Below are 24,855 nucleotides of genomic sequence, written 5' to 3' on the forward strand. Positions count from 1 at the left end.
TGCAGGAGGCAGTCAATTGATGTTTCTCTCTCTCTCTCTCCCTTCTTCTCTCTTTAAAATCAATAAAAACATATTTAAAAAAATGTGGGAGGGGGAGTAGGGGGGATTAGAAAGACAAAAGATGGGTGGAGGTGGTACACTCAGTAACTGACACCAAAATTCAGACCTCCCGTTCTTTATGCGCAACTCTGAACTCACCGGACCAGCGTTCAAGGCTCTTACTCCGAGGCATGTCCTGCAAATGTGTTTGTGAAATGCTATCATCTGCTAGAACCCCAACCATGTGCTGAATTTATAGGGGTTTGTTTTTGGTTTTGTTTTTTAATTTGGAGCAAAGATAGTGGGAGAAGAAAGCAGAATTCTCTGGTGAACTGCCTTTACATGACCTGCAAACCTTAAAGAAACACACACTGAAGCTGCGACCCCATCATTCCCAAATCCCACAGATGGCTGGCCAATAGGATGGTCCTGCTTCCCAAACCCTCAAACTCTAGATCCACACCCTAGAACAGCGGTTCTCAACCTGTGGGTCGCGACCCCTTTGGGGGTCGAACGACCCTTTCACAGGGGTCGCCTAAGACCATCGGAAAACACATATATAATTACATATTGTTTTTGTGATTAATCACTATGCTTTAATTATGTTCAATTTGTAACAATGAAAATACATCCTGCATATCAGATATTTCCATTACGATTCATAACAGTAGCAACATTACAGTTATGAAGTAGCAACGAAAATAATTTTATGGTTGGGGGTCACCACAACATGAGGAACTGTATTATAGGGTTGCGGCATTAGGAAGGTTGAGAACCACTGCCCTAGAAGAAAGCAACCCCCGTGTTAACTGGTCTGGAGAATTCAATCTGAGGAAGAACACACTCCCCAGGATACACCCAAGGCCACCTGGGCAGTGGGCTAAGAAAGGAGCCCTGCTCTGTCTCCGAGAGGCTGGGTTCTGCATGAGGAGGCAAGACGCCGTTGGTTAGAAAGACGGGCTCGGGCCTCAGACGGACAGAAGGGTATATCCAAGCTCTATTGCTTGCTAGTTGTCCACTGGTGGGCCAGGAACGAAACCAGGGCCTCGGTTTCCTCGAGTATAAAATGGAATAGAGTTAAGGACCTGTGTCATGGGTTTGCTTCAAAGATTAAAAGAGATAGTGCATGTAAAGCCCTTCACATGGTGCCTAACACACAGTAATGGGCTCAACAAGTTTTTTTCTTGTGTTTACACCTAAGAATCATTTTCTTGTTTGGCAAAGAGCCTTGTCTCCACGTCCAATTTTCTCCCAGGGAAATTAGGCTTGTGGTTCTCTGAGCTGAGTACCGACATCCAGGTACCCCCAGGCCTTTGAGGAAAATGTTAATAAATCCTACCCACATACAACAGAGTCCATTGCTTCGGAGACTCAGAAGTGAATTGCTTTGCCCATCAACGCACATGAGCCAGCCTATTATCGTGGATGCATGCAGAGATATCCTAAGACCTGAGAAGCTTGGAGAGAATGAGGCCTGGAGACCCGAGACCTTGAAGACTAATCTAGTTACCTAGAGCTATTCCAGATGAGAGGTCACTGAACTACGTGTGTGCCAGAAACACTTGGGCGTGCCTCTCTACCCAGAAATGATGCCACCTCTTATCAATGCTTTATCAGATAAACACTTTGAGATAAAGGGCATTGATAAGCCTAACATGAAACCATGGCACAATTTTAGGAAGGACCATAGGCAATTACTAGTGTGTAACAAGCGTCAAGCAGGCAGGAGCTGGAGTTAGGCAAACCTGTCTCTGAATCCTGGCACTTAAAAGCTGTGTGATCTCAAGCTAGTTAGCTAATTCCTCTGAGTTTCAGTTTCCTCATACGTTAATTGGGGATAGTTATAGTATCTACCTGACATGGGTGTGGGGGAAGTTAAATAAAAGCATATGTGGAAAGTCTTGGGACATCGTAAATGCTATTGTTACTATAAAACCCATGGCTTATGAACCTAGAGAGAATCTAAGGTTATAGCTAACTGAGGTTTCAACCAGGAATAAATCATGTTAAACCAATCTCATTTTTTAAATACCTGTAGAGTTATTGAGCATGTTATACATTTGTTGACTCTTGATTTTAAACTAACTAGTCGATTAAGTGGTCAAATGCAAGACGGAGAGCAGTCCAGTTGGGTGGATCTGTTTAATGGAATGCCATGAGGTTCTGTTCTTACCCTTGTCTGATCTAACATTCTTATTAAAGGTTGGAAAAAAGATGCAGAAAAACCATGCTGGAGAGGCAAGCCAATACACCAGCATGAAGATTAAAATTTACCTTACCAAAAGCCAACAAAATGAAATGAAAGAGGCCCTAGCTGGTTTGGCTCAGTGGATAGAGCGTTGGCCTGCGGACTGAAGGGTCCTGAGTTCGACTCAGGTCAAGGGCACTTGCTCAGGTTGTGGGCTCAATCCCCAGTAGGGGGTGTGCAGGAGGCAGCCAATCAATGAGTCTCTTTCATCATTGATATTTGTATCTCTCTCTCCCTCTCTCTTCCTCTCTGAAAACTATTAAAAAATCTATTTTTAAAAAATAAAATGACTTACATTCAAATAAATACAAAAGGAGTCAATGTTACAAGATGAAGGAAGACTGGTGGAGGAGTGATTCCTATGGCAAGACTCATGCATGCTTGCATGCATTTATTTATTAAGACTCATTCATTCACTCAATAACTATAGGAGTATCCACTCCAGGCCAGCACTACAGGTGATGAAAAGACATATAAATCTCCGCTCTCAAGGAGAATCTTGTCTAGTGAGAAGACAGACCTGGAAATGGGACAGCACAGCAAGAGAGGAAAGATCGCCTAATGCTGCTTTACAGCAGTGATACTGAAATAAGACGCGGAGGATCAGCAGGCATTTGCCAGATAACCTGACACGGGAAGGAACACTTTTCTAGGTGGACTTTGCAGAACCCACAAAGGCCCTGAGACAGAGCTGACTGTTCTGGTTGACCCTCGACAATTACTTTGCATGCACATTTGGGATCTGGAAAAAGTCAGATGCACAGACACATGAGGCCGCTTGCCTCACATTCCCAGCTCAGGTACACTCCCGGACACACCTGCATCTTACCATAGGTGATGATAAGCAGCTTGAAGTTGAGGTTTTTGAAGAGCCGGATGATGGGATTTAAGTACGACGTTTCCGGTACTAAGGAATAGCTCAGGGATTGGGCCCTGCTGGGGGGATGTTTAGGCTTCTCCTTGAATACTGAGAGGAAAGAAACAGAGAGATCACTGAACATCCCTGTGGTTACAGCCCAGCAGAGTTACACACGGACAAGAGCTGGCTCCATCACCTGAGAAGGAGCTAGGACTCAAAAGGAAATATTAATTCTTCAATGAAATCCTTTACAGCTTCCTCTCTTGAAGCTGCTTTTCACTGTCTATGGCTGAGCGTGTGGTCTATTGATTACTTTTTCTTAATGGCCTCTGGATGACTGCAATAATTGGGGCAGAGTTCAAGGATCAAGGAGTCCCATAATGTTCGGGGCAGAAATATAATATTGGGGACTAGCTATTAGTTATAAGAAATAAAATAAGAAATATTAATCATGCTCTGTTTACCATGATTATTTTGTTCTGATTAAAGAAAGCACATTCTGGAATATAATGACCAACATAAACTGATGAACAAAAATAGATCCAGACTATCAAACCTCAGAGGGAAGGCAGGGGAGCAGGGCGGGCCGGGGGGACAGGGGGGTCGAGGTGTAAGAGATCAACCAAAGGACTTGTATGCATGCATATAAGGATAACCAATGGACACAGACAGTAGGGGGGTGAGGGCATGTGCTGGGGAGAGGTCAACTGGGGGAAAAGGAGACATATATAATACTTTAAACAATAAATAATTTAAATTTAAAACAAACAAAAAAAGAAAGCACATTCTAACCTGGCTGGGAGTTGTACGCCCTGGGACATGGGGGCTAACATTGGAATGCAGTCCATCCTCCTGCCCCGAGAACTGCCCATCATTATGGAAAGATTTACAACCGTGTGGCTGAAGCAATCTAGTCCTGGAGGCACCTGCTCTTCACAACCTCCAGCCCCTATTTCCTGTAATCTGGTCCCGGGGTGCCCGGAGGCACCCACCCTCTGAGATACCCCCTCCCCAGCCCACATGACTTATAACCTGCAATTATTATACCATGCCTACTTTCCCACATAATCTTTGTCCTTCTACCCAATATAAGCAGCTGGCTTATAGGGAGAGGCAGAGCAGATTTTTGTGGATGACCTGCTGCTCTCCCATTCTGTCGGCATTACTGGAATAAACGCTCATGTATGATTCAACCCGGTCTCTGCTTAATTGGCTCAAGAGGTGACAAACAGCCAGGACCCCTTGGTTGTCCAGTTACAATGAAAGCCAGGAAAAAACACACTGCCGAGCACTGAAAAACACACAATAGTCACACATGGATAGAAAGGACACGAGAGCTGAGGCTTTAGGATTAGTGAGCCCAGTTCATGGCCTAGCACCCAAGCTCCTCCTGAGGGGGAGGAGACTGTGTTGCCTGTGCCTAGCACATAGCCTGGCACAGGACAGTCAATACATATTCCTAAGTGGAAGCATCTTCTAGTAGAAAAACCTGGAGTCCAATCCTAGTTTTTAAAAATCTGAATCAGACATCCTCCTCACAGAGCCTTGCGCCTTGAGCAAGCATGTCAAACTCCCGGCCCACGGGCCGCATGTGGCCCACAATGAATATTTTTGCAGCCCAGCCAATGTAACGGTAAGTAAGAAACATTTTAATAAAAATTTCGTAACTTAACTTTTACAAATCCTGTTATACATAATTATCAATAACAAACGATTCAACGTTTGCTAATGACTGATTACTATAATCGTGTTGCATTCATTTCCCTCACGCACCTTATGCGCAAGCGCATCATTTCTCTCCACTAATACCAGCAGCAAATATTTTAGCAGCCGATTGCCACGTCATTAGTCTTGTACTGACTTGTTTTGTGTGCGCAACAGGAAATATTTCACTTCCGGAGAACAAGAAAAATAGGTTTATGTGCGTTACGCTTATTAATTTGTGCAGTTATTCAGTGTCTGGTAAGTTAATGTTCAAGAAAAAATATTCATTTTTATTAAAATATTCTATTATTTTGTGTTAACAATGACTCATTTGTTTCAGCCCTTTGTATTCAGCATGTCTCTATCAAAATAAACCTACATTTCTATGAAAATTGAAGCTTTTGTTTTTTTGCGGCCCACATAAACATAAGACTTATTTATTTGGCCCTTGTTAGCCTTTGAGTTTGACATGCGTGGCCTAGAGGATTAACACAGCCTCCTATGGGAGTGGCTACTCTGACGTGAAGGACTGGGGCGGGGCAATGGGGAAACCATTCCTTTATATTCTATTTTCAGTACAACTGGCACACTCTATTTAACCACATTGGCCGCTATTCAGTTCTCTGGAGAGCCGGTCAGTTTAACCAGTTTTTTTTGGCTGAACTGGTTCCCCAATTGGGTCCAAGCAGGCACCATGTGGCCTCCCCGTCACTCATTCCTATTCCAGTTAAAGGAAGCTCTGGAAATGAGGTTTAATGTCTTGAAGAGAAAAGTCTCCCCCTCCCCTAACCCTGCCCCTTCAGAAAACCCTCCAGCCCTGACTACAGAGCCCTGCTTCTTTCCTCCTTTTTTATAAAAAAGGTTTTTATTTTTAATCTTTATTGTTGAGAGTATTACAGATGTCCCCCATTTTCCCCCCCTAGTGCACCCCCCACCCAGTTCCTCCCCACCCCATTCCTTCACCACCCTACTGTCTGTGTCCATGGGCAATGCATACAAGCACATAAATTCTTTGGTTGATCTCTTCCCAGTCCCTGCCCTTCCCTCTGAGATTTGTCCGACTGTTCCCTGTTCCCATGCCTCTGGTTCTAGTCCATTTATCAGTTTATTTTGTCATTAGGTTCACATATAAGTGAGATCATGTGATATTTGTCTTTCTCTGACTGGCTTATTTCACTTAGCATATCTCCAGAGCCCTGCTTCTTTCTTCTCCAGAAGTAGTCCTGGGTAATTTCCTCCTGGATGACTTCCTGCTGTTGGGAACCTCTCATTCACTGTCTTGGCTGTTTGCCTCCCCTTCCATCAGGGTAAATAAAGAAAGCAAGGCAAGGGATTGATCCCTGCCACAGCAGGTGCTTGCTTCCGATAAGATCTTTCAGTCTGTGCTTGATAATAAAATGCCAAAATGTAGACATGCCCTACCTCCAGGATTTCCGCTGCAAAGAACCAGGCCCTCACCTGCCACAAACACAAGAATCTGGAGCTGGGAACATTCATTTTGAAACTTAAAGTCTGGCCGAGTAAGAGGATCCCTGGCTGGACTGTTCTTTCCTGCTCTCACTCACAGCTCTACAGCTTCTACCTTCCCAGGAACACCGCGTCCTCTGTCCGAGGCATCCTGCCTGCTCTTAGAGGCCTCCAGGCAGCTCTTTCTCAGTGTGGACCCAGGGAGGGAATGACAAGGTGAGAACAGTTGAATGAAGTAGATGATTATAAAACTGACTCTGGAGGTGAGGCCAGAAGGAAGGAATGAAAAGAAACCTTTAACATGAGTGAGTGAAACTTTCAGATATTAGGAAGAAAACTGGTTAACCTTTAGACGGGTGACTAACTGAAAATGAAAACCTTTACTCTGCTGTTTCTGAATTTATCACTGCCCATATAGTATCACTCAGATTATAAAAAAGGATATAAAATTATATTATCCATCAGTTGTATGGTGATGAATGGTATCTAGACTTGTGCTGATGATCACTTTAAAGTGTATACAGATGTCAAATTAGAATACTGTACACATGAAACATATAATAAAAGAATTTTTAAAATTATATTAACTAAATATATTAGTGATTAAATATACCTTTATATAAAATGAATAATAGCTATCTGAGGTTGGGATTAACTTGTTCAAGGCTAAATTAATGGTCATGCTTTTGTATTTTCTAGATTTTTTCATAATGAGAAAATATTACTCTTATAATCTTTTTAAAGAAAAGCATTAAAATGGTGGTACCCAGGTATTCTCAGGTGAATCTATGAGATTATTAGTGTTTATGGGTTAATTCTGTTTTGTTTAGTTCCAGAAATTTAGAGTATGGCCTTACACAAGTTTAGGCTTAAATCCGATCTCTGCCACTTAAGGACTACTGAATCTTGAATAATTTATTTAACTCCCCCAAGTCTTCCTTTTTGTTAAATGGGACTCATAATGGTACCTTCACTCATAGGGTTGCTGAGGCTTAGGTGAGATTGAGCATGAACAGCACAATGCCTGTGCTATCATAAGTGCTCATGGGGTTTCACCAAGGGGATCAGCAGCCTGACCATTAATTCTGGTGAGGTCATACGGGGAACAGTTTAATTACAATCAAACCTTTACTGAGCCACTAGCAAAGTGCACAAGACCAGCTAACACCCTATTGGGGGCAACTGCTTAGGCTAAAGCATTTGAAGACTATTAGAAGCCTGGCCTTCAGTTTCTGTAAGTGTCCACCATATTCTAGAGCAGTGGTTCTCAACCTTCTGGCCCTTCAAATACAGTTCCTCATGTTGTGACCCAACCATAAAATGATTTTCGTTGCTACTTCATAACTGTAATGTTGCTACTGTTATGAATCGTAATGTAAATGTCTGATATGCAGGATGGTCTTAGGCGACCCCCGTGAAAAGGTCATTCGACCGCCAAAGGGGTCACGACCCACAGGTTGAGAACCGCTGTTCTAGAGCCATGTGCACAAGGGCCCCACCAAAGCCAGTAGAACCTCCCTACCTCCCCACCCCCAGCAGTCTAATGAACTTACCGATGATGACAAGGATGAAAAGCAGGGTGGCAACAGCTGCTATTATGTAGAACATGATGCTGATGTGGTAGGCAAGCTTGTCCTTGTCTTTGGAATTGGGTACCAAAACAGGAGGGACCAAGAACCCAATCGCAATTCCAACCTATAGAAGATAGAGAGAGTCAATTTTAGTTACCAATGTCCAAGAGGTGATGGCACAAATTTAAAAAGATTCCTAATAAGAAACACAATCCCAGCCCAGCTGGTGTGGCTCAGTGGCTGAGCATCGATCTATGAACCAGGAGGTCACGGTTGGATTCCAGGTCAGGGCACAGGCCCGGGTTGCAGGCTCAATCCTCAGTGTGTGTATGCAGGAGGCAACCAATCAATGATTCTCTCTCATCATTGATGTTTCTATCTCTCTCTTCCTCTCTGAAATCAATAAAAATGTATTTAAAAAAAAAAAGAAAGAAAAAGAAACACAATCCCAATATTTCTTAAAAATTAAACAGGGACATTTCCTCCTCAAGATATCAGAGAGAGCTTTCTTTTTATTAACACCTTAATGCACACACACCCCTGACCACCCTCACCATCAATACCTGTTGAAAAAAATTATAGTTGGGACCCTGGCTGGCGTGGCTCAGTTGTTTGGGCGTCACCCTGTGCATCAAAGAGTAGCTGGTCCAATTCCCTGGTCAGGGCACATGCCCAGTTTGTGGGCTCAATCCCTGGTAGGGGTGTGCAGGAGGCAGCTGATCAATGTTTCCCTCTCACATCAATGTTTCTCTCTCTCTCTCCCTTCCTCTCTCTCTAAAAAATCAATTTAAAAAATAAAAATCATAGTTGGTGTTCTTAACACAGGATGGCTCTCCTGCAGCTGCACACTAATGAACAATGGTTCCTATGCTCCAGTCTCCATGGTACAGTAAAACAATGTTGACTTTTTTGTGTGTCATTTAAACTCTTGATTTCACTGACTGTTAACCAGGAGCTCAGAGACCAGCTTGGGGAAAGTTGAAAACTTCTACACCCTATAACTCCAACAGCTTGCATTCAGTAAGACTCAGAAGCCTAAAGTTATTACCACATTTACAAACATGAAAGCTTAAGTTCATTGTGTAAATAATTTAGCAATTGACAAGGCATCTGTAGTATAAAGTCATATGCAATTGCATACATCTATACACACAGGATATGGGACTATGAACACACACATACACACATACACAAACACACACACACACACACATCAACAAGTTAAAGTAGTGGTCGCCAACTGGTGGTCCGTGAGGTCCAAAAGATTGGCGACCGCTGAGTTAAAGCATCTCATATTTGCCTTGGAGTTCAAATTCTATTTAACCTGACAGATAATGTGACTTGGATATGTTTCCAAGGTCAGAAATGCCTTGATTCTGGAGTAACTAGCTGTGACTCAACTCCCAAAGCCCTTCTGCCACATGTCATAACAAAGCAGAAAATGAAAAACAGCCCGAGAATGAGGGCAAGCTTCAAGTTCCAAGACTGAAGGAAGATAAGTCCATTGTCTTCAGGTTCCACTTTTTCTTTATTTTATTTGAAACTGTAGGTAAGGAAGCAATTTGCTTTCATTCCACACTATAATGCCATTCATTCATCAGGTGCCAATCTGCTGACCATCTTGATTGGTTTTCCAGCCTGTCAATTATAGCCACTCAGGATGGTCACTGGTGGTTCCCGGCTCTGGAACATTCACAAGTCATCATCTACAGGCCCAGTGTAGGGTTCTTCCACTGTATGCCAATCTATAGTCAATAAGCCAAGCATCTTTAAAGCACCTACTATGTGAAAAGCATTCTGGTAGGTATTTTGGGAGGTACCAAGATGTATGTGGAGGGATGGGGGTGTGAAATAAAGATTAAAAGATAACACAAACAGTGACACTTGTGTGTTGAAATTATAGAATGTTATCGTTAAGAAGTTCCTTTGTCATCCCTTTATTACAGCAATTTTCAACCGGTGTGCTGCAAGAATTTTTAAAACAGGCAATACCTGACTATTTAGTCAGGGGCACTGACCTCTTTTCCCTTAGACTGTCAAAGAAAAAAATGACAACAGACAACACAACAATAGACGTTCGGTGTGAATGCCCTGTCTTGAATCATAAATACATAAGTCATATAACAGAGTTGCATATTATTGGTCATATCTATAACAAGGTTGGGTCTGATTAATTCTTGGTACTAAAAATCCTTATATACAAGTATAGTATTGACATTTGATTTTTTTAAAAAGTCACTTTGGAGCAAAAAGGGTAGGTAATTCCTATTATTATTATTATCATTATTATTATTTTTGTAAATCAATCAAAATTATACCTATTTTTGGTCATAGTGGCAAAAAATATTTTTGATATGCTGAAGAATTTTAGTAATTAGTTTATGTGTGCCATGAGATGAAAAAAAGTTGAAAGTCACTGCTCTATTGCAACCTAATTATTAGAGGGCCAAATGGAGGCTAAGTGAGGTTAATTAAGCTCAAGAGGTTAAGTAACTTGTACAGGGTCACACAGAGTTCTAGCAGATCTCTCAGCTTCTAGGAATTGGCTCCCTGTTACTGAGGTCAAAAATGTCCCCCTATTGGGTCAGCAGCTTTCCCTGCGGCAGACCTTCAGCTTAAAGACTTACTTTAAACTTGATCTCCCAATGACCTACTCTGAGGCTCATGCCTATGTCATTCATTTTAAAATATGTGTTTATTGGTTTGAGAGAGAGAGAGAGAGAGAGAGAGAGAGAGAGAGAGAGAGAGAAAGGAATAGAGAGATAGACACATCATGGATCAACTGCCTCCTGCATGTCCCCCACTGAGGATCAAGCCCACAACCCTGGGCATGTGCCCTGACTAGGAATAGAACCGTAACCTCCTGGTTCCTAGGTCGATGCTCAACCACTGAATCAAACCGACAGGGCATCCCATGCCATGCATTTTAAAATGAACCCCACACCTTTCTTCCTTTCCACTTCAACATTCCTCAGAGACACACAGTGGTTAAGGGGTCAGGCCTTAGGGCAGTGGTTCTCAACCTGTGGGTCGAGACCCCTTTAGCGGTCAAATGACCCTTTCACGGGGGTCGCCTAAGACCATCCTGCATATCAGATATTTACATTACGATTCATAACAGTAGCAACATTACAGTTATGAAGTAGCAACGAAAATCATTTTATGGTTGGGTCACAACATGAGGAACTGTATTTAAAGGGCCAGAAGGTTAAGAACCACTGCCTTAGGGTCAGAAGGCTCTCAGCTGAGCCTGTTTCCTTATCTACAAAAGGAAGATAACACTATCCAGTTACACCATCTAGCTCACTGGGTGTCCTGAGGAAAGAGCTCATGTGAATGGACCTTCCAACAGAAGGCTTGGCCCCAGACAAGGCCCTCACTCCCCAGCTGCAAGCCTGGCTCTCCCACCCTGCCCTCTCACACAGCCACGGGGGCCACCGGGACTCATAAGACCAACCATGCTCCCCTGGTTAGCTTCCTCTTCCTCTCCTGGCTCCTTCCCTCTGCTCTTTTCTCTCAGTCACCCTTGACTCTGCCCTCTCCCATCCACTCTGTCCTTGAATGCCCGCTTTAAATCTAACCCCTCTCCCTCAGGCAACTGTGATCTCTCCTCCTGCATGATATATTCAGGTGCACAGTCCTCAGCACTTCACTGACCACAAAGTCCCCGCTCAAGGACCTTCAGAAGCCAGCCCCCTCAGAGGGAGCATGACGTCCAAACCCCTCAACCTGCTGTTCTTGCCTTCCTTCACCTAGTTCCAAGCCACCTTTCCAGGCCCACGTCCGCCTACTTCCTCTATGTCCCGGGTACTTGAGCCTGATGGGATGATCACAATTCCAACCTTTCCATCTTCTAGTCTCTACCTTTATCTGAGCAGTTTTCTTGCAAGGAACGGTCTCCCTCTTTTAATTTTTGGGAGACCACCTCAAGGTCAGCTTTCCTTGATTATCCTAGCTAGGCGTGATCTCCTTGCCCTAAACATCTCTACTCCTTTGGTTTTCAGCCATTTTTCTGGCATAATCTGGTGCCTGGTAAACAGAACAGGGGCTTCCTCAGTCCCTGACTGTTGAATGAATGGGCTGGATCAGAAAAACATCACTTCCCTTCAGATAAGTTGGAACTGAGACCCACAGAAAGACATGGTTGGAAATTTAAATCTAGACAAGGCTCTCAGAGAAAGTTTGCTATTTAAAAAAAACATAATTGAGGATCCATTTTTTAAAAATATCTATTTTATTGATTTTTTACAGAGAGGAAGGGAGAGGGATAGAGAGTTTGAAACATCGATGAGAGAGAAACATTGATCAGCTGCCTCTTGCACACCTCCTCCTGGGGATGTGCCTGCAACCAAGGTACATGCCCTTGACCGGAATCGAACCTGGGACCCTTCAGTCTGCAGGCCGACACTCTATCCCAGTGATGGTGAACCTTTTGAGCTCGGCGTGTCAGCATTTTGAGAAACCCTAACTTAACTCTGGTGCCGTGTCACATATAGAAATTTTTTGATATTTGCAACCATAGTAAAACAAAGACTTATATTTTTGATATTTACTTTATATATTTAAATGCCATTTAACAAAGAAAAATCAACCAAAAAAAATGAGTTCGAGTGTCACCTCTGACACGCGTGTCATAGGTTCGCCATCACTGCTCTATCCACTGAGCCAAACCGGTTAGGGCGAGGAACCTTTTAAAATCAGAGGCACATGAAAGATAAATCTGGGTTCAATATAGATGTCCACACACTTAAAGGCCATCAACCTATCTGGGCCAGCTTAAAGCACACAGCCACCCCCCTCCAAGGTTATATTTATATGATGAGAGACTAGATACTTGTACTAGTACGTGTCCTAAAATCTCTATAGTCAATCGCAACGGTCTTGGAAAAGAGTCATCCGAAGCTAAGGTTCGCAGAGTACCACAGTTGAGGAAAACTTAAGCTACATAGCCAAATGCAGGAAAATGTCCCCTATCAAGGGTCGTTTAAGTCCACGCCAATTTTATGGGCACTAAAGTGCAGTATGCCTAATGTCCATCCCATACAAAAACGTGCCCACATGGGACGGTGCAGCTCGGCACAGCACAGCCACCAGCAGCAGGGAGGCCCCCGCTGGGTCTCCCAGGACCACAGCCAGGTGGGGATTATGTGAGACGCTGGGAAGTGACTTCAGCCCTCACTGCCCCACTGTGTACTGGTGTGGGCATTTAAACTCCATAAAGATGGTGCCATTGAGGCACACATACATCATTCTCATCCTCTAAATACCTCTCCCTGTCTCTCCTTGATGTCACTTAGACATCTGCTTGGACCTCAGTGAGTAACTAATCTGAGCAAAACGATGCACAAACAGGGGTTCCAGGGCCCCAAATGTAAGGGACAAGGTTAGCTGAAGGTGCTCTGCAGAAAAGCCACCTTTGGACTGTGGGGGAGGCTCAAGGGCTGTCCTGGAACTGAGCCTGTGGATACCTCAGAAACAAAGAGAACGAGGTGGCTGCTAGGGCACTGAGACATCTATGTTGAACTGGCAAACAAGCCCCCGGCCACCTAGGAATGCCAGGCAGCTCCTAGACAAATGCCAAGTTAAGTAATAATATGCATGCAAAGCCTGCTCATATGATGGTAGTTTTGCAATCCCCAAATCCAAGTCCTTGACTTCTTTTGAAAAGGCTAATTCAGAGCTGAGGAAGTAGCAGACCTTTGGGAACCAAACCAATCCCATTGCTTTGGGGGGAAATCACTCATGAAAGGGGTTTATGGATTTAAAAGGCTAAGCTTTGGTCTCTAAGAACTTAGGGAGCAGGGTGAGAGCTGGTCAACTCTAAACTTCCTTAGAGCTCCCTCCCCAGTCACAGAGTTTGTCTGTAATGCCGTGATTATGCTGATGGTTTATGCTACCTTGACACTCTTGGATTTCCTCAGTCTTAGAGGTTAGGGAAATGCAGGAAGCAGCAGCTACTGAAATTAGAATAGCCTGCTGCAATGCTTGATTCCCAGGGAAGGTAAGAATAGTAATAACAGCTGCACATTATGCTCACCAGGCCACAGGCACCGTCCTAAGCACTTTTCTCTCTCTCTCTCTCTCTCTCTCTCTCTCTCTCTCTCTTTAAAAATATATTTTATTGGTTGTTGTTGTTTTTTACAGAGAGGAAGGGAGAGGGATAGAGAGTTAGAAACATAGATGCGAGAGAAACACCGATCAGCTGCCTCCTGCACACCCCCTACTGGGGATATGCCCGCAACCAAGGCACATGCCCTTGACCAGAATCGAACCTGGGACCCTTCAGTCCGCAGGCCAACACTCTATCCACTGAGCCAAACCGTTTAGGGCCACACTCTCTCTTTTAATGCCTATTTTTAAATGGAGGAAACTGGCATTTAAGTAGCTTGCCCCAGGTCATAACCGTAAACGATCAGGCTGGACTTCGCACTCAGGCCGTCTACACTAGAGTCCGAGCTCGTAGGCTAAACTCTCAGGTCGTGGCTATTCTCCAAACTAGAAGGAAGGAAACGAATGCATAATGAGCAGCGTGCTAAACGATTTTGCACATGTTATTCCATTCAATGCCTCACAACAAGCCCCTAAAGTTGGCATCATTCTCTCTGGTTTGGTTTTTTACAGATGAGAGGACATCTGTAATTTGCCCAAGGTCACCCAGCTTCTAATGGCAAACAGATTCAAACCCATGGCTGTCTGACTCCAAAGCCGTTGAAGAGGGTGGATGCCACCGAAGTCCCCGCCCTCAGGCACCTGCAAGTCCTCTTGTCTCATTTACTCGATTCTGTCATTCAAGCACCTCTCCGTATGTCTAGCTATTGGAGGGCGCAATGGTGACAGGTGTCTCCAGCCACAGTCTGTTTTTATTTGCCATTTAGTTATTCCCTATGGCAGTGGTCGGCAAACCACGGCTCGTGAGCCACATGCGGCTCTTTGGCCCCTTGAGTGTGGCTCTTCCACAAAATACCACGTGCAGGCGCGCACGTACAGTGCGATTGAAACTTCGTGGCCCATGCGCAGAAGTCGGTTTTCAGAAAGGAGATAGACAAAACAAGTATACAAGACGAGTGTGGATGGGAGAGTTGGAAGGAGTCGACCTCAGCAAATGTACCTCAATCAGATTGAGGACATTTTTAGCAAAGACCAGCTTAGGAGTACCCTAATTAAGTTAATAACAATGTACCTACCTATATAGTTTAAGTTTAAAAAATTTGGCTCTCAAAAGAAATTTCAATCGTCGTACTGTTGATATTTGGCTCTGCTGACTAATGAGTTTGCCGACCACTGCCCTATGGGATTTCTGGTTCTTATGTAATGCTTAGTTTTAGGGTTCTTTCCCTGTAGGGTGTTGTCTCTATAATTAGATTGTTAGCACCTTGAGGACAGGGACACTAACATTTCCTTGTGTGACATCTCCCCACATCATGCCCAGCACAATGCCAAGAACAGAAATGTAGCTTGGGAAACGTCTTCTGAATAAAGAGATGACTCTTCGAAGCTCAAACCTGAATCAAATATGTCCAGTCTTTTCTACAGCAAACAAGTTGGCACAGTAGCAGTTTGAAGTATTGTGTGAGTTTACCACCCAAAGAAAGCAGATACAAAGCGGAATAACACAGAGAAAACCTCAACTTCGGGGGTCCTCAAGGTAAGGCCTGGAAGCCACTGCAATAGAGGCTCATCAAATGCCTACTCTCAAACCTACACTCAGTGCTTATTGAACACCTACTAAAAAGTAAGGGAGGAGGCAACCGTGGCAAACAAAGAGCTCACTCACATCACCAAGTTTATCTAATATACCTGGATCTTGACCTACAGCCTTGGTTCTGGGTTTCCTCCTCATCTGTGGGGGGGTGCAAGGTAGCTGAAGAGCAGAGGTCCCCTAGGCTGTAAACAGAGAAGATGCTACATTTAGAGGAGGGGTCTGTGTTCTACAAAGAAAAAAAATTTTTTTTTATTAGGAATGAAAAGGAATGCTGACAAAGGGCTTTATTATTATTATTATTTTTTTTTAGCGGAGCCTCACACTTGTGCCTACTTTTAATCATCAACTCAGGAGGCTCCTGGGACACACGCTCCTCCTTTTAAGGTTCAGTGTTCCTCTTGAACTTGACCTCATGGTAATATCTGCAAAGGGTCAGACTATGTCTACATGAGAGCAGATGTGAAACCTCCTCTGCCTGCCCTTTCACCGACAGCACGAGTCCCTGCTGGCTCCACCACTCAAAGGTCCTTCTGATGACCGTGCTGAGGGCCAATGACCACAGGCTCGTAGAACTTCCCCTATGACTCAGCCAGAAAAGAGGAAAAATGAGAGGATGTCTTCCGAACCACCAGGCCAGCTAGAGTGGCAGAGTGCAGACCTCATTTTCTCCAAGTTTTTAATATTTGAAGTAAACATGCAAAGCTACCCGTTCAAATGCTTTGGCGCTTCCCACCAACTCTGCCCCAGAAGCCAGCTCACAGCAGCCAACAGACGGGTCCTACTGTCCTGTGGGCTGCTGCCCTGCTCAACTCTGCCCCGCCCCGCCTTTTGACAGATGGTGCCAGGACAGCCCGAACCAGAAAAGGCACTGAGTGTCTGCGATGTCACATGCTGTCATTCATGTGACAATAAATGTCTCTAATCCTCCCAAGTTTTCTTCTAAGTCTGATTGGACTTTCTTGGTAACAGCACCCCCCACTTTCAATTTTCGGAAGCGAAAGGCAGACCCAGGCGGCGGGTGACTCGGGGGCAGGCCCTGGAGCAGCTGTTGCTCTCTGGCCTACCCTGAGCAGAGAACCAGTTCCTCTTACGTTAGGGCGTGTCTCCAGACACAGACAGGGTGGGCCCCATGTAGCTGTTTCTTAAGATGCCAACTTCACTAGTTAACTAACCCTGCCTTGTGATCCCAGAGAGAGATGTGGAAAGGAAAAGAAATCTAAACCTTGCACCGGGAAAACTACTCGTCACCCATATCACCAGACCTGGCCCTGCAATTTAGGGACTTCCTCCAGGACCTGCTTACACAAAAACATCTCCCAATGTCCTGCTCTGAAGCCTCCCTCCTCCTCATTCTGAAATCTTCACCATTAGTCACTCCTTGCGTGACCACTTTACAGTCTAATCCAGCGGTTCTCAACCTGTGGGTCGCAATCTCCTTGGGGGTCGAACGACCCTTTCACAGGGGTCGCCTAAGACCATTGGAAAACACATATATAATTACATATTGTTTTTGTGATTAATCGCTATGCTTTAATTATGTTCAATTTGTAACAATGAAATTGGGGGTCACCACAACATGAGGAACTGTATTAAAGGGTCGTGGCATTAGGAAGGTTGAGAACCACTGATCTAATCTCTCTTCCCTTAAACCTGAACTCAGAGACATTTTCTCCTATTGGCTGTTGCGTCCTCAGTTCTTAGAATGTCGCTGGGCACAGAGTAGATGCTTAATAAATATTTGTTTAATAAACAAATAAAGGCTATGGTACATTGGCTCAAAATAAAACCACCCATACCTCTCAAGAACTGACTGCAAAGGTCAGAGTGCGAAGCCTGTAAGTGGATGTGTGGCTACTCCTCCAAGGTGGGTCCTTCATGAGACAGTCAGGCCAAAGGGATGATGACAGCCTTTATTCACAGACTCTCATTTGTTCCGTTACCTGCTGTCCTCTGGGGGGGAACCAGGAAAGCTGGCTGGAGAGGATACAATCCAGGACGAGTACAAAAGTTCAAAAAGAGACAAAGACTGGATGGCAAATGGTGCCGGAACCTTATTTTCTTTAATCTGCTCTTTATTTTGACATTTTTTCCCTTTGACTCAAACTGGGCTCACTCAGCGCCCTGACTTATCCACCTCCCTCTCTCTTGCTTAATCATTAAGCCCTCAGGACAATGAGGTTTTAGTCAGCATCCAGGTGTCTTAGGAACAAGGTCCTAGGTCTACTGACTATAGAGACAGAGTTTTCAATCAAACTAAAAACAAAATTTTGGTCTCGATTGTGTTTTAGCTCCATACCCAGGAAAGCGAATCCAGAGAACAAATCCTTGTGAAGTTGGACAGGACAGAAAACTCCATGGCTGACATCAGGACCAGATGCAATGACCAATGACCCCTACCCCTGGTACCAACCAATCAGTAGAGACCACAACCCTAACTCCTTTAGTCGCCATGATTAACAATTTTTCCCTACACAATCCATCTCTTGAAAGCCATCAGAGAGCCAGGTCTTTGAGCATTACCTACCTGTGACTCCGGCATGGCACCATCTCCTTAATAAATCCTTACTGTCTTAGCTGCAGACTTCTGTTTGTGTCTTATTGAGCTTTGATGCGTGCAGGCAAACAGACTCGTTCAGTCTGGGAACAATGACCAGGGGCCTGTGTGGGTTATTTGTAAGGGACCGAGAGCTGGCCCAGGGTGGAGGCACCCTAGTACAGGTCATGGATTTTTGAGGAGGAGCATAGAATTCAGGGCCAGCCATTCCTGGGACAGGTGATATGGTACCTACCCTCTTCCCTGAGGAGAGATTAGACGAACTCTGGGGAGAGAAAGCGCAACATCTTCACCAGGACTGTCTGAGCCCCGTTTGTTACCTGTGATCACTGCCACTTGTGTGGTACAGTCAGGACCACCAGCCCCTTGGAACACCGCTCCTAGGCCCCGCCCCCTAGCTCCTGATGCCAGGGGCTCAATCAGTTCTGTGCTGGGCCACCACCTCCATTTTTTCCTACATGAAGGGAGGAGCCATCCTGGGCACATGTGGACTGAATTGCTGCTTTATGCCAACCCTTGGCAAAGGCCCTTCTTGGAATCAAAACGCTCTGCAGGACTCCCGGAGCCACCGCACGGCTCAGCTCACGGGGATCCGTCCGCAGGGACGCTCTGGAACCCAGCAGCTCTGGGAGAGGCTCCTACCGCCAGAATGACCAGAGCGGGTTGGGAAACAAAGAGCTGACTGTAAGGTCAGAATGCTGAGCCCTATAAACAAGGGTGTGGTCCCTGACCCAAGGTTGCACTTTACAATTGAGATAGGACACGATCTGTGTATAGGAAAGCCCTTTCATTCTGTGTCACGGGGCAAATCTAAAGTCTTCCTTCTTTTTTTAAGAGCACGTAAATGCTAGCATTACACAGTATTTCCGTTTTCCAGGCACCGCACATCCAGCATGGAATCAAAGCCTCAAAACCACCAATATAAGGGAGGCGACAGAGCTCTAAGAGAGCATGTTGTTTTCTCCATTTCATAGCCGAGTTCAAACCACTTGCTGAAATCATAGAGTTTATCTGTGGCAACATAAACACAGGGATGTCTGATGTTCCCATCCCTAGCCCTGCTCTGTTCCCACAGAACCTTGCTGAGCCACAAGGCACTGAGCAGACACATGTCCCAGAAGGACGTGGTCTGAGATCCAGGCTCTGAGGGGATTGTGTTCGAAAAAGGCTCTGTAATAAATCTGATCCAAAGTAACCTCCCAGGGCGATCTAACCATAAATCCTAACAGGGTAAATAGTCATGCCCAGACCTACAAAAGGCTTATCTTTGACTTAAGCAAGCCCTGTCCACCTCTTATCAAAGTTCTTTCTGAACAGTGAGTCAGAGACAGTCCAATGAGAGGAGAGAGTTTCTCTGTAAGTCCCTAAACAAACCTCCAGCCAGTGATCTGGGCCCTGAGAACACAGCTCCCTCCTGTCCCCACCCCCACCTCTCCTTCCCCCCTACACACACAGTAGCCTTCAGAGAACCAAATGTCAGCAAGGAGGACTCCTCACCGCACAGATAAAGCAAGGGGTTGTTGAAATGCCAGTCCCAAGGCCAAACAGCAGGCCAGAGGCTGAGACTGTCTCTTGTTGACCAGGACAGTGACCCTGGAGATGCAGGCGGCTGGTAAGGGGCTAAAGGAGGGGAAGTGTCTCCAGAGAACTAGGGATCCCTGATCTTCCCAGGCCCTGCCCCCAGCTCAGCCAGACTCTACCAGCTGCTGCTCTCCCCTAGAACAGGCTTCCAAGGCTTTCGGAAGTGAGGAGGTAGGTGGGGGAATTTTCTCAGGGCAACCAGTGTGCGTAAAAGGTGAGGAAGAATAGTAAGAAAGTTGGATAAAGATGCATTCTTCTCCCCCACCCCACTGAGGTCATGGCAATCACAGAAATTGCTCTGGAATCTTCCTGGTAATCACAGAAAAAGCTCTGGAATCTCTGATAATCACAGAAAGTTCTCTGGAATCTTCCTTCAGCAATCTATGCATATAAAAGGCTAAGTGACCATCCAACCGTCTGACCACCGGTACAATGATGCGCACTGACCACCAGGGGCAGATGCTCAACACAGGAGCTGCTGGGCTGTGGTGACTTGGCAGTGGCGGTTCTCGGGTGACACACCCCGGAACCGGAGAAGAGGGAGCCCGATTCCTCTCAAGGCCACACGATTCCACCTTCAGCCGTGGGTTATGTTGTTGCTGGAGCACTGTCGCCCCGAATCTGGTTTACTGCTGAGCTGCAGTAATTAGTATTTCTTCTAATTAATTTCCTTTCAATGTGCACGAATCCATGCACCGGGCCACTAGTGAGAAAATAATGCCCCAAAGATAAAGTGTGAAACCAGAACACCAGTCATTCATCTTTCCATCTGAATGCTCTTAGTCCCCACTGGGTGCCAGGAATGGCCTCTTACGGGGTGTGTCCTAGCAGCAAGGTCTTGGGAGGGCTGACCTCTCCCTAGACAGGTGGTGGCCTGGCCTCAACCTAACTCACCAGCAGAGAGTGGACAGGTAGGTCTGCTTAAGTTCCCCCAATGTATGACGCTAGGAGAAGGATCAGTCAGCTGAGATGAAAGAAAGTAGGGATAGCAGCTGAGATGAAAGAAAGTAGCTGGATTCTAGAGATAGAGAGGATGCTTCCGTACCTAAGTTTGGCAGGTAGGGAGAATATAGATGTAGATTCAGTAAATGTTTGTGGAGGGCTTATTTGGTTTCAAGGGCTTTAAGCTACAGACTTCCTCATTTAACTCTGGTGGCACCCTGTGAACAGGCTTTTGGTTTTGTTTTAAAAACATTTTATTGATTAGAGAGAGAGAGGATAGGAGAGAGAAACATCAACCTGTTCCACTTACTTATGCATTCATTTGTTGATTCTTGTATATGCCCTGACCAGGGCTCAAACTGCAACTGTAGTGTATTAAGATGATGCACCAACTGAGCTACCCAGCCAGGGCCAGGCTTTCTTGTTACAGATACTAGTAAGCTGATGCCCAAAGAGGACAGGTGTCCTGCTGGAGGCCCCACACACAGCTGCCAGCAGAGCCAGGTTCCAGGCTCCCACCCTGGAGTTCTCAGACGTCAGTGGCATCAGAATCCCCTGATGGAGACCAAAACCACAGGTTCCCGAGCCCCGCCCAGAGAGGCTAATTCCTTGGGTCTGCCCTGGGTGCCCAGGAATCTGCATTTTGGAATCTTCACCCAAGGATATTTTTCCATTGATTTTTAGAGAGTGGAAGGGAGGGAGGAAGGGGATGGGGGAGAGAAACAGAGACATTGACGTGAGAGAGACACATCTATTGGTTGCCTCTTGCACAAGTCCTGTCCTGGGCCAGGGATCAAGCCTCCAACCAAGGTATGTGCCCTTGACCAGGAATTGAGCCCACAACTCTTTGGTCTGAAGGACGACCCTCCAGCCACTGAACAAAACTGGCTAGGGCAGAATCTGCATTTTTAAGGAACACTAGGTGATTCTGGTACCAGACCACACTTAAAAACAACTGATTACTGCCCCAAGGAGAGAAATCAAAAGACACTTAGCTGCTGGTTTCCCAGCGTGTCCTAGGCAGGGAAGGTGTGAGAGAGGTGCATGCTCCTGCCTAGATTCTTGCTAGAGGAGAAATGGTTCTCTGAGTAAGCTCATTGGGTGGCTCCACAAAGATCTCCAGCACCAAACAGGAAGCCCAGGACAAAGGTCTGAGGTGGTACAGATCACTGGAGGGGCAGCCACCATCCAAACAAACAGCCCATTAGAATGGGCCCTGCTTTGATGTGTTGACTCACAGCTGCTCACTTCGTACAGTTCTCAGAGTAGATGGACAGGACAAATGGCTTTGTGCACAGAGAGAGCTGGTCCAGAGCCACTGAGGACACCCCGCTAGTTAGCACAGTAATTTGGGCTGAAGTCAGGAATTCTAGGAGAGAAGAGAAAGAAAGAAAAAAGGAGAAAAACTAACCCCCAATCTTGCTCCAACTTCTGTGCCCCTCCCTTCTGGTTGGCAGGGCTGTCCAATCGCAAGTGGTCTTCCAGAACTGAAAGGGGCTATGTTCACCTCTCTGGAGAGGGAATCAGATGGGCTGGGAGCCAAAGCAAACACTGCTCCACCTAGAGGTTCTCAGACACAAGAAGTTGGTAAGCGAGTGGAATCCAGCCCTGCTTCCCTTTTCCCCCTCCCACAAACACAGACGGCGCTGCTGGTATCTGCCCTCATGCGGGAGCAAGGCCTCATCTTGAATTGTGTGGCGGGAAGAGGCTGAGCTAAGGTTTTTGCACAGAATAAAAAAGAAAAGATGTCTATAATGAGCTCAGAAGGCAGAAGAGTCCGGGGGGCGTGGGGGGGCGGCGTCGAAGCCTGCAGGATGCCCTCCCACCCCTGAATGACTCAGCAAAGAGAAAAGTCCTTTGTCCTGCAGAATCAAGGGGAGATGCTCCGTTGGGTTGGTGGTGAATAGAGGTCAGGAGACAGAGAATGAAAAAAGAAGAAGAAACACCGGCTTTCACCTTAATGCTATGGTTCTTTATCATCCCTGATGGGCTTCCACCCTCATCATCCTGCAGTCCACTGGGGCTGTTTCACTCGGGCTGTTTGATGTTGGCAGTAGGGGGGCGGGGGAAGGGGGGCTGGGGGGCGGGGCGCTGAAGTCCAGGGAAGGACATCCTGTTAATAGCACCGCTGGAAAAAGATCAAGAACCAGGCAGGGGGAAACAACTGTGTCCACCTGATAAGCCCGGGCGCCCCGCTTCCTTCAGCACAGCCTTAGGTTTGTGAGACGAAGGTCTGATGTGTGGGGACTGGGGTTGGCCCAGGATCTGCGTCCTCCGAGACCCCAAAGTCTTCACAACAGACAACAACAGGTCTCATCAACCACACACTTGGAAACTCACGCCATCTTCTAGCACCTGCAAGCTTTTGATCCGGTCGCTCTCAAGAGGGACAAATCCCCATCGGAATACTACCTGGAACGGCCCACCCTCCCCTATTCACCCAACATCTCTTCACTTCACTCATTGAGAACTGGCTATTCCCATCACCTCCTCAGGGGAGCTGTCCTGCTCGCTCCTCGCGGCACACACTGAGGTATGCGCTACCACGTGCTGTGACCCCTTAATGCCCTGAGCACAGATATCCTCGAGTTGTTAAGTGTTGGCCTTTCCTGCAGCAGGAGCCCCTGCAGACGGGAGCCAACTGACTACCTTTATTGGTGATAGCATCTGTTCTCCATTGACCATTTCTTGTCTGATAAACTGTTAGCTAAAGGCCCTCCACTCCCTGTCTCATCTCCATCTTACAAAAGAAGTCAAAACGTAGAAAAGCTGCCTGACCTAGTGGCTCAGTTGGTTGAGCATCGTCCTGTGCACAGAAAGGTTGCAGGTTTGCCAGGGCACAGAGGGAAGGCAACCGAACGATGTTTCTCTCTGACATGGATGTTTCTCTCTTTCTAAGCATGTCCTCAGGTGAGGATTTAAAAAAAAATAAAAATAAAAACTTAGAAAAGTTTAGAAACTTGCCCAAGAGTACCCAGCAGAGTTAAAGATGGTGTTCTCAACCAGCTTGGTCTGGTGGGTCTGGCACAGTTCAAAGCACACAGTAAGGACTTAATACTCTTTTCATTGAAAGAGTAAGATAGAGTCTAGTCCCTTCCTCCAGCCGCCCGAGCACTCAGTGAACTCATTGTCACCTTACTTTCTTTCGGGAAATGGAAGCCTGTTTAATAATTGGTCCCTCCATTTGTACTCGCCGGTTATGCCCAGAACCCTGAGATATAGGAGAGATGTATCAAGGGTCCAGCTCCCTGACACGTTCCCCATTCAGTGGGAAGAGGAGCTGGGGGAGCAGGGAAAGATAAAGGAAGAGGGGGAAACACAAACCACCAGAAAACCAAGGCCAGTACCCAGTAAACCCAGCAAGCACAGAGGCCAGGGATGCCTCCAAGTACGGAGACAGAGGAGATGATGGCAGGAGGTGAGCAGTACCCAGCCAGAGGGGAACACCTCACAAGTAGTGGGGATATTGGGGGGGGCGTTAGGGGGACAATGGTAAAATATACACAGTATAAAATTTATCATTCTAACCATTTTCAACGGTACAGTTCAGTGGTATAAAGTACATTCACATCATTGAGCAACCATGCCCTCCATCCACCTCCAGAACTTTTTTCATCCTCCTAAACTGACTGGGTACCCCTTAAATAATAACTCCCATTCTTTCCTCCCCCAGCCCCTGACAACCACCATTCTACTTTCTGAGTCTGTGAATTTGACTATTCTAGGTACCTGTGGTATAATAAAAATATATTTGGTCTTTGTCACCATTCCTGGCTCAGAGCTCTAAACAAGTTGGGAATTTCCTGAGTGTCTTTTGTCATTCATGAGGAGCCCCCTCCATCACACCTGAGTTTAAGCTAATGGGTCACCAGAAGACCTAGTGATTAGAATTTGGAAACTTTCAATCACACCTTCCCCCACCTCAGAGGAGGAGAGGGAGCTGGAAACTATGCGCTATAAAAACTCCCAAACAAGGAAATTCAGTGATCTTCCAGGTTGGTGAACACATCACGTCAAAGTGCTGGGAGGGTGGTGGTGTGAGGAGCGAGGGCATGGAGGCGTGTGCTTCTCCCCGAACCTTGCTCGGTATCTGCTCCCTTTGGCTCTTCCTGGGTTGTATCCTTTATAATAAACCAGTAAATGTCAGTAAAGTGTTCCCCTGGGTTCTCCGAGCCATTCTAGCAGATT

At 45.9% G+C, this 24,855-nt stretch overlaps 1 protein-coding gene across 2 annotated transcripts in view; it reads right to left on the bottom strand.

Moving 5' to 3' along the window:
• The window catches only part of FLVCR2 (feline leukemia virus subgroup C cellular receptor family member 2), a 59,057-nt gene that overhangs the window by 21,028 nt on the left and 13,174 nt on the right, over window positions 1-24,855 (bottom strand). For both annotated transcript variants that reach the window (XR_002831610.1, XM_006098419.3), the window contains exons 2-3: window positions 7,871-8,012; window positions 3,117-3,254 (exon numbers count right to left, since the gene is read on the bottom strand). Coding sequence is in view for 1 of the 2 variants with exons in the window: in XM_006098419.3 (XP_006098481.1) it covers window positions 3,117-3,254; window positions 7,871-8,012 (280 nt within the window). In the remaining variant the exon portion in view is untranslated. The remainder of the gene's footprint in view (window positions 1-3,116; window positions 3,255-7,870; window positions 8,013-24,855) is intronic.

The sequence above is a fragment of the Myotis lucifugus genome, unplaced genomic scaffold, assembly GCF_000147115.1.
Source record: "Myotis lucifugus unplaced genomic scaffold, Myoluc2.0 scaffold_235, whole genome shotgun sequence".
In the NCBI taxonomy this organism is placed as follows: Eukaryota; Metazoa; Chordata; class Mammalia; order Chiroptera; family Vespertilionidae; genus Myotis; species Myotis lucifugus.